The sequence below is a fragment of the Ovis aries genome, chromosome 7, assembly GCF_016772045.2.
Source record: "Ovis aries strain OAR_USU_Benz2616 breed Rambouillet chromosome 7, ARS-UI_Ramb_v3.0, whole genome shotgun sequence".
Classification (NCBI taxonomy): Eukaryota; Metazoa; Chordata; class Mammalia; order Artiodactyla; family Bovidae; genus Ovis; species Ovis aries.
This window is the reverse complement of record NC_056060.1, coordinates 44,579,384-44,592,946: the sequence shown is the minus strand read 5'-3', so window position 1 is coordinate 44,592,946 and position 13,563 is coordinate 44,579,384. Positions and strand designations below refer to the sequence as shown.

The 13,563-nt window shown below is 41.9% G+C and overlaps 1 protein-coding gene across 43 annotated transcripts in view; it reads right to left on the bottom strand.

The window, feature by feature from the left end:
- Positions 1-13,563, bottom strand: part of HERC1 (HECT and RLD domain containing E3 ubiquitin protein ligase family member 1) — a 210,765-nt gene that overhangs the window by 1,067 nt on the left and 196,135 nt on the right. For all 43 annotated transcript variants that reach the window (XM_060417792.1, XM_060417800.1, XM_060417813.1 and 40 more), the window contains 9 exons: positions 13,152-13,321; positions 11,612-11,750; positions 9,505-9,674; positions 8,309-8,478; positions 7,879-8,044; positions 6,976-7,052; positions 5,961-6,213; positions 5,116-5,268; positions 2,414-2,719 (listed from right to left, as the gene is read on the bottom strand). In XM_060417792.1, the coding sequence (XP_060273775.1) occupies positions 2,414-2,719; positions 5,116-5,268; positions 5,961-6,213; positions 6,976-7,052; positions 7,879-8,044; positions 8,309-8,478; positions 9,505-9,674; positions 11,612-11,750; positions 13,152-13,321 (1,604 nt within the window). The remainder of the gene's footprint in view (positions 1-2,413; positions 2,720-5,115; positions 5,269-5,960; positions 6,214-6,975; positions 7,053-7,878; positions 8,045-8,308; positions 8,479-9,504; positions 9,675-11,611; positions 11,751-13,151; positions 13,322-13,563) is intronic.

Below are 13,563 nucleotides of genomic sequence, written 5' to 3'. Positions count from 1 at the left end.
ATGGAAGGAACAGCTCTGAGGGAGTCACCACACTCCTCCTCCCCTCACTGTCCTCCTAGTGAGCCTTCTGCACCCTTTGCCTGCCATCCTACCACCGCTCTGATGAGGAGGAGCAGTTAATGAAATCCCAGCCCACCTCTTTAACTGATAGTGATACAGTTATTTAAAACAATAATTATGATGCTTAGTAGCAAGACAGAAAAGTGCTGGGGATAGATTATTAGGTGAATATAAATACAATTTATATGAAGTTCCAAACCTGTCATGCAAAAATGTTTATGCTTGAGGAATTACACAAAAGTGAAAATGGAAACCACTAGAGGGACAGGATTCCTGTCTCTCCCTGCAAACACTGTTCCGCCCTGCAAACACAACTATTTTCCAAACTATCTATAATGATAGTAATGATATACATGGTTTTTATAATTTTTTTAAAAAAGTTTCAAAAAAAGAACCTGCCCTCTCTTTCTCACTGAACTCCTGGAAACCAGCCCTCCTTTTCGGAACTCGACATCAGGTGAGTGCATTTCTAAGAAGTGGGAGATGGAAGGCCTAGAAGCTTAGCTGTGCCAGAGCCAATGACGAATGCATAAAAACCACAACCCACAAAGACAATAAGGGGAATGTCAACAGGTGGCTCTGATCTGGAAACTGGAGAAATGGTTTAAAAGTCACGAAGGAGAGACCAATAGTGGTCAGTTTCCTGAGGATAAAACTTTCCAGGCAGGGGTGTTTAGTGGATTAACTCCTGGGATGGCAGGGTAGCCCAGAACAGATATATAAGGCAAGGCTTTTTTCCAGAACTGAATAGAAGCAAACCATTTCCTCCTCTCTGAAGCAACAAAATAGATTCACAGCTTTTAGCTTCTGGCAAGTCACGTAGAAAATTCATGGGAAGGCTCTTTTCATAGCCTTTCCTGTGTAAGGCCTCTCCAGCAAGCCTAGCATAGGAGTGGAGCCCAGGCAGGCAGCCTCAGGAGAGGGCCAGCTTTGACTACAGCAACTTTCAAGGGGTAGTTACTGGAAAAACACCAGAAAGGCAGATACTGAAACTTGATGAAACTGGTAGGATAGGCCCTTGTAACGAGGTCCTATTTTCCTTGCTGTTTCTGGAATAAACACTATGGGCCCAGCTCAGAGGACTGCCCAGCTTTTAGGGGGTTGAGAAGGAGAAAGAGGGGACACAGACACCTCTAACTTAATGTTGGGCTTGAGGGATGTACTAAGTGTCCAGGAGATGGACATAAGGAGATCTAAGTCTGCCCTAAGGAATAGTTAGGAGGCATAGGAAAGCATCCAGGAGGGCTTCCTGGAGGAGATGACATTGGTATTGGGCTTAAAGGATGAATAAGTGCTTGACAGGCATACATGGAAAAGGAACAGGAAAAGAACTTTCTAAAAGCAGAACCAAGAGCCTACACAAAGGCATGGACATTTAAAACCAGTGTCCATGGGTGGTCTTGGAAGTTCTCTGGTGGCCTAGTGGTTAGGATCCTGGGCTTTCACTGTCATGGCCCCGGTTCAATCCCTGGTTAAAGAACTGACATCTCACAAGCCATGCGGTGTGGCCAATAACCACCCCCTCACCCCCCACCAAAACAACTAACCAGAAAACAGTGTGGTCTATCAGGAGAAAGGCAAGCAGCCATAATGGCCAGAAATAGTTAAGCATCAAGAAGTGATATTAGAAAGCAGGGCAGAGGCCAGACTGTGGAGGTGTTTAAGACCGCTAAGGTGGTCAAGGGGGCCCTGAACAGTATAAAAGGAGAAGAGTGATATGGTCAGATGGGTGCCTGAGAAAGAAAGTTGACTCTGGCAGCAGCATGCATTTAAGGCTCTAAGCCCTTTTATTCCTGAGCCATCTGTCAAGATGGCAGCTGGGCTGGTGCTCTGCAGCAGGGGCCTTTCACGAGGCTGCAGAGAAGCCACACTGCCTATTCCATTATGCACACCAGACATGTAGCCGCAGAGCATGTTACTGCTGCTCCCCATGTCGTCTCGTTCCTCCTGGAGCACGTGCACCAGTTAATGGTTAGTATCTTGGTGAAAACAAATAAACAAGACCATGTCCCAGTGCAGAAGTCACATGATGAAAAGGCACAGGAAATATGACGCAGAGGTAACAATGATGGCCCTTCTGCCAAGCTTAGCTTTCACTCAGGAAGACACTGAAAGATTCAGTGAAGGTTGTTGGTTGTGGTGTGTTTTCTACTTCCATGTAGGACTTTTTTTTTAACAATTGAAGTTATGAGATGTTTCTAAACAAGTTTTTCCTGCTTGATTAAAGAGAAAAAAAAATCTGGAAATTCCAAGCATTAATCCTGAATTGGCAGGCCTACTTGAAGCCCAACATGCAAGCAACTAGGAAGCAACAAAGGCAGACATTACCAGAAAGAAAAAATATCTTACTTACCCTATCAACCTTCATGATTTGAAATCTCTGAGAAATATCAGCAGTATTGGCTGGCAGTCGAGATCGTCCCGACACAAACCTCATGAAAAGCACACGCTCCTCGTTGGAGAACTCCTCCAGTGTGTGCCAGAACCATTGCACCAGCTGATGCTGCTCATCCACCTCCCGGTACCGTACCACTTTCTTCAAGACTTCTACGGAGATCTCGGGCATCCCACACACCATCTGCTCCAGCTGCTTTGCTGTGAGGAGGGACAACAGCGGCACAGGGACGATCCAGGACATTCCTTCTCGGACTGCAGCCACCTGCTCCCAGGAGAGGTTGTTCATTCAACATCTGTGTGCAGACTGGGCACCCATGGTGGACCCAATCGGGTCGGGCACCTCATGTTGCTTGTCTGCTCCCAGACCCTCTACTTGTCCCTCAGAACTGGCATGACTGCACACGGTCCAACCTTCTTCCCTCTGACCCTTTGTTAGAGTTTCTCCCTGCTTGTGGGATTCATACATTCCTTCCTGTCCCAGGTCAAGCCAATTCAGGGGCCCACCTTCCCAGCCCCACAAAACTCTAGCCCACAGGGGCCCTTCTAATGCCAACCCCACTCATTCACACTCCTAACCACACATGGCCACAGACTGTTAAAACTGCTCTGTGGGATACTTCATCTTCTCACTAGGGTAAGCAGCTTCTGGAGGATGTGTCTAGGGCTTCTACTGTCTTTGTAATTTATATTTTCTTTTGAAAACAGTTATATTCTTTTTGTAAAAATCATTTGTTCCGATTGTAAAAATAAAAAAGTTAGCAAAGAAGAAAGTAAAACTGAGAAGTCCTTTCATAGGAAGGCAGTAAAAAGGACAGAGAATTTAATCAGGAGATGGGTTCTGAATCCCAGCCCCACCACTTCTTTTAATTTTCTTATCTGAAAAAATAAGGCAAATAATTGCTGCTCACATGATTATGATAGGTATTTTAACCGAGTCTAATGATTGGGTAGTTAACTTTTGTTAGCACAGTGCAGAGAACAGATCAGTTGAGGAGTGCCGAAGGGGTTCGGTCAGAGGCTGCCTACATAGTCTGTTTGGCGAAACCACTCCAAGGTTATACAACAGAGCATACTCTACACACAGACCTACCACTGTTCCAGGTTTGTTTCATAAATAACTCCTCCACTCTTGGTCAGTTCAGAATCATCTGCCAGACCAGAGAACCTGAAGAGAAGCCACATCTTGGGGAAGGCCGTGGAGTTATGATTGTATAAGGCTGTCATGCCCAGGGCTAAGGAATGAATGGGCAATAAGGACAGTCTCTGCTGACAGAAAAGGGAATGCCCCGGCCAAAATGTGCCAAAAAACAAGCTGAGGTACATGGATGGCTGCTCGAGTGGGGAACAACTGGGACAGCTATAGGAAGAACACAGGGTTCTAAGAGACAAGGAGGAAGTGAAAGAGGAAGAAGGCCTTGTTATCAAGAAAGGAACAAAGCCAGGGCACAGCAGAGCACAGCTGCTGGAGAACAGGTCAATCTGGCCTTCATAGGAAAGGTCAGCACAAGAGCCTGGATACCACAGTTAAACCTGGTTTGTGATCATGGCTTTGCCTTGGGCACATTACTTCATTTCTCTGGACTCCATGCATTCATTTCTGAAATGGTGATAGTAATTTCTATCTCCCCATCGAGTAACTATGGGGAAAACTGCACATGTGGGGGGATGCTACCACATCTGGCATGTTGGAAGGGACCAGGGAATTTTGGTCAGTTATTCAGTCTATAAGGAGTTAAGCACTAGAGACAAATCCTAAGCCCTGACTGTGTAAACAACATTGCTGACAGGATCCACTTACTAAGCTAAGGGGTATAGTTTTCTGACTAGACTTGGCCTAAAGCCAGAGTCGAAGAAGGAACCAGGAGTGAAGAGTATAGAATATATATAATTCAACTTACTACACAGCCTCAGACCCTGCATCCAACTCTTGAGAAAAGCCCAACATCTTCTGCAAATAAGATATTACTGAATTGGCTATGAAGGACTATATAACCAAAATCACTGCTTTGGGACACAGCATTCATTTCTAAGGTCACTTATCATATTCCCATCATTAACTAAATGCTTACTAAGTATCAGCACAGAATAAGGATATATAAGTTAGATATAAAAAATACACTCTTTATTCAATGTCTCACACACTAATTGAGGAAAGAAGACCCAAACTTTGCAGCCTAATTCTTAGCCTACAACTCAGAAGTATGGATAGCTTGAGGGATTTCTAGGTGACAAGAAAGGTCTGCACAGACCTGGAGGAAAGAGGCCCTCATGGGATCACAAGGCCGGTCTTCAGGGACTCATTCACATGGACCCTGACTGAGCTGGAGCAGGACACTGGGCCGGGGGGCAGGAAGATGTGAAGACGAAGAAGACTGAGGAAGAGTGCGAGTGAGAAGGCAGGTTCTGAAGGCATGATGGGGGTTTGGCCTCCCAGCCAAACACTGGCCAATCCAGGGCTCACCCAAGGCTCTGAGTAGAGAGCAGACCCTGAGATATGGCCTGAAAAGTCTCTGAATAGGGACTGAAATATAGATACAGATTAACCAACACCGTGAACTCATACACCAAAATTCAGTAAAAACCAGACAGCTCCTATTTGGAGTCAAAAGCAAACCTCTCAAACCTCTCATGTGAACCTCTCAAAATGTTTCCTCTCACCTGTCGGTCCATTTCATGAAGTCGATATTCAATGGCCCTCTCCACATATTCTTTCCTATTAGAAAACGTGAGTGGGATACTATTTCCACCAGGGATTATAGGAACCATTTTGCCATCAGCGCTTTGGCCAACAAAAGAATCAAGAGGAATCATCTATGAATAGAAGAAAAAAGAATTTTTACTCCATGGTGGAAATGACCACAAAAAGTGTTACACACAAATAGAGCAGAACATCAACAACATCAGAAATCTTATGGATGAAGACAAGGCAACTGAGATAGCTGATTAGGCTACTTCAGGGGTTCCCAGCTTTTAGGAGCTACTGCCTAATGATCTGAGGTAGAGCTGATGTAATAATAATAGAAATAGAGTGCATAATAAATGTAATGGGTTTAAATCATCCCCAAATCACCCCTTGTCTATCCTCATCCATGGAAAAACTGTGTTCTATGAAATCAGTCCCTGGTGGGTACCAAAAAGGTCGGGAACTTCTTGGGCTACTTGATGAGCAGGGAGTGCTGACTCATCTGGTTTTCATTAAAAATGCAGCTGAATCTCTCCTGTCTCCAAACCAGGTTTGAGGAACTCTGGCTATCCCAGGCCTCCTGGGTTCTCTCTGTCCTTCACTCTAACAAGCAGAAAGAATGGATTAAGGGGAAGGAGCAGAAGCTGAGTGCTGGAGCTGACTCTGTTAGCAGCTATTTAAATTTCTAGGTTGAACTGCTAAGTGTAGCAATGGTTATATGGCATGGGTCAGCTGGACAGCAAGAGGAAGGCTACATCTGAGTTTTACACAGGAAAATTCTCATCAACACCAGCAGAAACATGGACCAGCCAGGATTTACCTCATGGAAGCTCTCCTCAGTAATCCCACTGTCTTCAATGTGAAGAATGCTGTTGAGAGTCTGCACGTAGAGCAGATCCACCTCTTCCAGGTCTTCCAGGGTGAGTGGGACACAGCAGAGCTGCTTCCACACCAGAGGGGCCAAGTGGAGGTCCAGAGGCTTCTTTGTGCGAATGGCAACCCCCATTAAGATTCCCAAGAACTTAAACTGCATTAAGTGTTCATCAAGGCAGGCAGAAGGATTAAAAAGGAACCTGCAGAATTAGAGGAAATACTTCAAACAAAGTTGTCCTCATTTCTATTAGAAACAAGTTATTAAACAGCTAAAGCATTAGTCTAGACCTGCGTTGTCCAATATGGCAGTCATCAGCCACATGCAGCTATTTAATTAAATAAAATTTAAAATTTAGTTCTTCAGCTCCTGTAACCACATTTCAGGTGTTCAATAGTGACATATGGCCTACTGCTATTGTTCTAGATGGCACAGGGACTATATTTTGAATTACTCTGAAGAACCATAAAAAGGGTGAGTGAATGCTCTATTAGTCCTTAAGCTACCTGCTCAAAGATGCCCTGTTTCCTAAAATCATTTATCATTTACAAGTCCACGAAGCAGGATCCAAAATTCAAAATTTGACAAACACAGGAACAATACATGATTACAAATACTAATTGCTGTGACTGGACAGCATTTCACAGGTTTTAATGGATTTAATTCATTGAGGGAAGGCCATGTGGGCCTTCAGAAAATAAAAGAAGTCCAGTTTCATTTCAAGTCTGCACCTCCTCTATTCCTCTATATTGTGATTCAGCTGGTCTCATCATAAATAACAAGTCATGATGTAAGTGCCTCGGTTTCCTATCTGTGAAAGGAGAACAGTAACAGTTCCTACTCCTTAGAGCTATAATGAAATTCAATGGGATAATACATGTAAAACACTTAGAACAGTGCCTAGCATATAGTAAATGTACACTGTTATTGCAGACATTCAGTAAAACTTGCCGACTGCCCTTACCTGTCCCTATTGTAACCCACTTCTGCGGTAGCATTGGGAGATGGTATAAGAAGGTCCACAATACCAGTTTCAAGTTCCTGTAGAAGAACGAACAATTGCTTTAGAAATGCAGTTAAATGTATCAAGAAAACGAACCAATTAACATTAAAGATCATGTCGAAAAGAGAATGCTGAGGAATTTATAATGCTATATGACAAACAGCAGTCTCTGTAATTATTTTCATGGCTGTAACTTAAAATGAATTTAGGAACTCCCCCATGGAGAAACTGTCCTGCAGTACACAGAATAAAGATGAAAAAGCCAATCCAGGGCCTGAGCTGAGGTATCTCTGAGCAGGGTATAGTGACATTCAAATAAACTTCATAAATGATAGCCAAGTATTATTTTAGATACAGATTTATCAGAAAAATCCTGATATGAGGCAAAGCTGGAAGGATCAGAGCTGATTTGGAAGTAAAACTGTGACTGCAGATCTTAAAATATAGACTTGTTCAAACTCTTAAGATTTGTTTTTCTAATTTCCTTGGAGCCTGGCTGTTCTTTGTTCTAAAAGCACCGAAATAAATGCAAGCACATGAGTGGTCCTGGATTTGTCTGTTACAGAAGTGTACATATGTGTCACTGCTGTTTCCTCTGTCTGTTATATAGAACAACAGATGGTAAGTCATTGGTAGATGGCCAAGCACTGGCACTAACTCAGAAACATATCTTCATGAACATATCTTCATTTCACAAACCCTTGCAATAATTCACATATACATTACTAATAGCATGGCTTTATGTAAGTATCACAAATGAATTCTTGCTTAGATTTATAAAAACATGCCACAGTCATCATTGGAAATAGTAAAATGCCTACCATCCGAGTGGACAACTCAGGAGGGGACACTGCATGAATATACCTGGCACATCTCTGTGATTGTGTCATCAAACACTCCTCCGGCGTCATCAGCACCTTCTCCAACTAGCTTAACCTTCCAGGCTCGGGAGGGCAGACGGAGGTCTGAGGCATTCAGTTTAACTACTTGTCTCGCTATTTGAACAAAGATAGGCTTACATTTCCGTCCTCTTTAAAAGAAAGAGAAAACAGAGCAAAATATAATGCTCCACAAATGTCACTTGAAGATATTCTCCCATCAGTGAAGGAACAGGCCAGCTTAACAACAGCCAAACACTGTGCTAGGCTCACTGTAATTACACTGGGTACTGACATAAAATACTATTACTATTCTACTCTACAAATGAGGAAGCTAAGGTTCACAGAGATTAGTCAGTCATAAGCCCATCTCAAAATATGCCAGTTAATGAAACATACATATATAATGTGCTAACCTGGTTGATATCCTCTTTACAGTAATTTGAGGTCCATAGTTTTTGCCTTGAACCATGGTTTTTCCTATAGAGCGCACCATTGGGAGGGTGTAGACTCTTGGGGCTAACAAAGGCCGAAGCTGTCCCTGCACAATGCCCCATGTTCCAGCATTATAATGAGACGTACTATTCTGTAACAGAAAGTAAGCTTAGCAGAAATGGTACAATCTGAGGCTTAAAAGAAGTAACATGTCACTTTTAGAAATGCACTTTAAAAGCATAAATCTGGGTATTAGTCCTTATTAGCAATTTATTCAAAATATTTTTCTGATAAAGTATGATTATTATTTTTAAAATACAGAAAAGGACATACACATAAGCACACAAATAAAATCATCCCTAATATTACCATATGGAGATGGCCCCATTAACACTTTCATCCACTTCCTTCCAGTTGCCTTCCTTTCCACATTTTTGAGATTACTATTTATATAAATTTTGTTTTTCTCACTTCAATTTATACCATAAACGTTTCTCTCACTAACTGTAAACAGGATGCTAACATTCTGTTAGTGCTGCACAGTATTCTGTTGCCAGGTTGATTATTTCCAACAATGATTTCTCATATCTCTCATACACCCATAACTGGGTTACCAAAAGGATTTTTCACTAATAGTTTTACAAACTAATATACATTTTGGCAGGCATGCCTACACATTAAACCAACAAACATAGCCAGCTTGCTTTCTTCCTAAATTACTAGACTGTTCTACAAAGACAATCAAATCGGCCAATTTACTTTATCTCCCCACTACCCCTCCACAGGGTATGTTCATTTGTAAGGACAGCAAGAAGCCTCCAAAGTTTCTCACACTCACTTATATAACCCCTTTGACTGAGGTATTAATACTTTCGTGTGCTTAAGTTTTGAAATCATGCACTACAGTTTGTAGAAAATACATGCTCAGCCATTCATACTTTCTTGAACTTTTGACAAACCAAAACACTGAAGGAAGACCGTTTTGTGTCCAACAGCATGATATCCTGTATCTGGATCATCCTTAATCCAGCAATAAAATGAGAACAGAATTGCTGCCTTTTCTAGATCTCCTGGGTGCTAAAAGCATTAGCCATGGAGGAAGTATCTTAAGGCTGAAGAAAAGGCCCAGGGACCTGGTGAGCACAGCACGGGCACCGCTTCCTAACCAGCGCGTTACCTGGTTGTTGGGGCTGAGGTTCAGCAGCCTCCAGGACGAGTACATGAGGTCAGAGAAATGGTAAAGCAGCCGGAGCCTGGCCCTCGCAGTGTGAATGCTCACCTCCCTCAGAGCCCCGTACTGGGGGGGCACTGTATCGGGCAGGCCCAGCTGCAGAGGCACCGACACACCTGCCCAGAACACAAATGCACACTTGTAAAGGAAAATGCACTGTTTTCATTTTTAGCATTTTGAAAATTTTCAAACACATACAGAAGTTGCAAGTATATGATGGAACACCCATTCCTACCACTTATAATTAATATTTTGCTATGTATACTTTATCACTTATTTATCAGTTCCTCTATCCATCAATTCATCTTAAATTTTTGATGTACTAGAGTTGGTTTGTAAAACATATTTTTTATTTATCATTATGGAAACTTACTTTTTTATCCTTTAATTTACTTTCCCATTTAACTATGGACTTAGTTTCTTCACACACACACACACACACACACACACACACACGCACCCAAAACAAAACAAAAAAGCCAAATTCGTTCTTTCACATTCAATAACATTTCATTCTTGACATCTTCATAATAACACAAGGTGTGGACCAGGACCAGAGAGGAAGTTCTGGAAAATGGAAATGGGCAACTCAGCAGAACCCCCTCCCACACTTACTAGCGCTCCGACAGAAAGTTAACATGACAGAATGAAAGATATGAGTACATCATTCATGGAGGTTTTATACTAAAGAATAAGCTCTGTAGAAGCAAAGACTGCAAGGACTGTGTCCATGGGTATCCTCTTACAGAAATGCACAAAACTCTAAGAATGAGATACTCAACTTATTCGAGTTTCCTGAAAATAAACATTTGTACAGCTCAGTTCTCAGAGGTATTTTCCTATTTGTTAAAGCTAACATGGACCCCCTCTGTCCACGGGGGTTGCAAAGAGTCACATGACTTAGCAACTAAACAAACATTTACTGAGTACTTCTATATGCCTGACACTGTTCTAAGAGCTTCATAAGAACTGATACATTTACTCCTGCAGTTCTTTATAATAGGTGCTATTATGCTTGTTTTACAGACAAGGAAACTGAATCTCAGGGTCATTCAGCTCCTAAGTGGAGGATTCAACCTGGGCAATGTGGTTTTTGAGTCTGAACCTTTAGCCACCACGCTGTCTAGTCTCTGTCCTGAAGTGGAAGGGAAACCCTGCTGGAAGCTAAAGAAGCTCCTGAGAACCTGAAATTGTCAGCGGCCTGGCAGCACTCCTCATTCTATTAGAACATTCTTGTTTGGAATCTACTTGGCAGGCCTACCTTGCTCTCTAAGAGTATCTAAGAGAAAATGATTGGTATGGGGAGTTTTCCCCAAGGACCTGTGGCTAAGAAGTAGGGGGCTTCAAAAAGGGATGAGAAAACAGCTCTCAGGCACAAGGTCACTTCAGGGACATTCTAGTGCTTCAGATACCAGAGAGGACTTGATGGTCTATGAAACAGGTAGCCCAAATATGAAGAAATGCATAGGATGATAAATATCATACTTAAGGCAATGGTTACACTTGTGGGGAATGATATGCATTTAATTTTCTTTATATGTTTTGTAGATCTATAAGGTTTCATAATAAATTAAAAGCAAAACACACAAAAGATAGAAGTATCCCATCACTGGAGCAAAATGGTAACAATTTTTTTTTTCTGCTATGCCACTGTATAGGCAACATCATGTTTCAAACCACTGACTAGGGTGGAGAATTTGACGAGTGGTCTCAGGGCTTTCCATCTTTATTAACAGCATGCCTTAGAAAGCTATAATTCATCACTTTTACATATAAAAAAATACTTCATTGCTGTTCTAAAATTATAAATTTGCTTGCCTAAGTAATATGTTTTCTTTTGGGGAGCAGAGAGGGACTGCTATGCAATGAAGTCTGTAGGAGAACGGCCTGCTTTGAAAGTATCTGCAGTGCTGTACCACAAAGAGTGCTTTGGTTGTGTGGGGGAAGGTCTGGTGGCTTCAGAATGGTGCCTGGATGCAGGGTGAAGCTGGCAAGCAGACAGCGCAGCTGGGGTCAAAGAGAGGTTGCGCAGCACAGCTATTTCCTCCCTCACCTGGTGCTCTCGGCGGGACAGGCGGCGCTGTCCATGCAGCACTGTGGCAGCGGCCAGCTGAGATCTGCCGTACATTTTTCCCTTGCAGAACTGTTACCAGGGTTGGTTCTCGAACATGGTTGGTATGACCTAAGCCAAGCTGGGAATAAATTACAAATACTCAGATATTCAATTAGAAAGAGGAAGAGAGGAAGCCAAGATGATAAAATTTTGTCTTGGAGGGTAGCAGACATAAATAAGTTACTATCTGTATCAACTAACAATATGAAAATAATGAAGTTAATTTTTATTTTCTCTATCAGAATGATCCTCATAGCTCATTACTGTCTCCTATAAATTAACCTGCAACAAGGCCATTCCAAATCTAGCAAAGGAGTCTCAATGACTGAAAAACATCTTTTCCACTTCTAGACAGGAAATAAATTCTTGGAAAGTTAAAAAAAAATACACTGAGGTTGGCTACAAAAAAAAAACAACAACAAAACATATATAACAGAACGATCCCTAGAGTTTTTACTGATTTCTTGATTTTTAACATAGATTGCCTGTGTAACAGTAAATAAACAATTATGAAAATACATACAGATAAAATTCTCATCTCCAGATCTCTGTTCTTAGGGCCTGACTAGGACACCCAGTGTTTTGGTGGCTGAGCACCTCAACATCATCAGGCAGAATAATGTCAAGGTCCACCAGGGACCTTCCAAAGGTATCCCCACATCAACTCTTCTCATTAAGACAATGTGCAACCAGAGTGATGACCAGCTTCCCCACCTGTTAATATAATGATGAGGAGACCACAGAGCCAAAATGAGGCTACTATAAACAATACTGGACCTTGAACTTGAGGGCTGCTGGTTCTAGAGGCAGCCATAAATAAAGCAGATTTACAGAGGAAGGGGATGTGGTTCTGTATGTGGAGCTGAAAGCCACTGTAGTAGCAAGCATCTCAGACCTCCTCCGTCAAAGTACGTCCCTCCTCCACATACAGGATAGGCTGAACACATCAACCTCTTGAGTCTTTTGTCAATCTCTTACAGGCTCGGTTTATTGCTCTGCATAATGGGAGTGACAAGACCTCCTGAGCAAACACAAATATACTTTGTACACTGTCATATCATAAAAGTATTGTTGTTTTATTTTTTCCATTTTTTCAGATCAACTGATGCTTCTAGTATGTAATCTCTCTTATTACTGTAGTGAAAATGATGATGATTAATGACGATAGTAGCAAATACTTATAAAATGCCATTTATTATGTGCCAGGCACTTCTCAGTGTGTACACACACACGTATGTTGAGTTAATCCCCTTAACTACATTTGCTGTATTGCCATATTTCTCTTTAAACAATGATACATTTATTAGGCCACAAGCAACAGAGAGATACACACAACTGGACTCCAAATAATCTGATGTAGAGCACAATGATGTGCTCGAGGCCTTGTGTAGATATTCTGAGTTTCTAGCTTATCTCTTTGCCAAATGAACTATTCTGTCAGATTTCTAGACATGAGAGAGCAGCAGTGAAGTAAATCTACCTGACCCTCTGAATTGCTCCCCCAGGCATACACATCTCCAGTTGATGCCAAAGCAAGTGTGTGTTCAGCTCCAACAGCCACATCTTCGATGACCACTCCAGCCAGGACAGGGATTTGCTGTGGTCGATTGTGATTGCGAGCACGCCCTTCTGGCAAACCTATCAAGCGATCTGAAAAAATAGCAAAAGGACATTTATGGATGGTACACCATAGTCCTTTTCCAATTTATAATGAGTCATTTAATGTCTATGGTGGTATGGCAATAACATATATGTATCTCACTGGGGCAAAAACTGGTTTTCTGGTAAGGTATACTGGATTCTGAATGGATAAAGTTTAAAACTGCTTCTTTGCAAAATGTCACAATCTCCTTATTCATAAAAATAAATGAAATTAAATTTAAAATGATTAG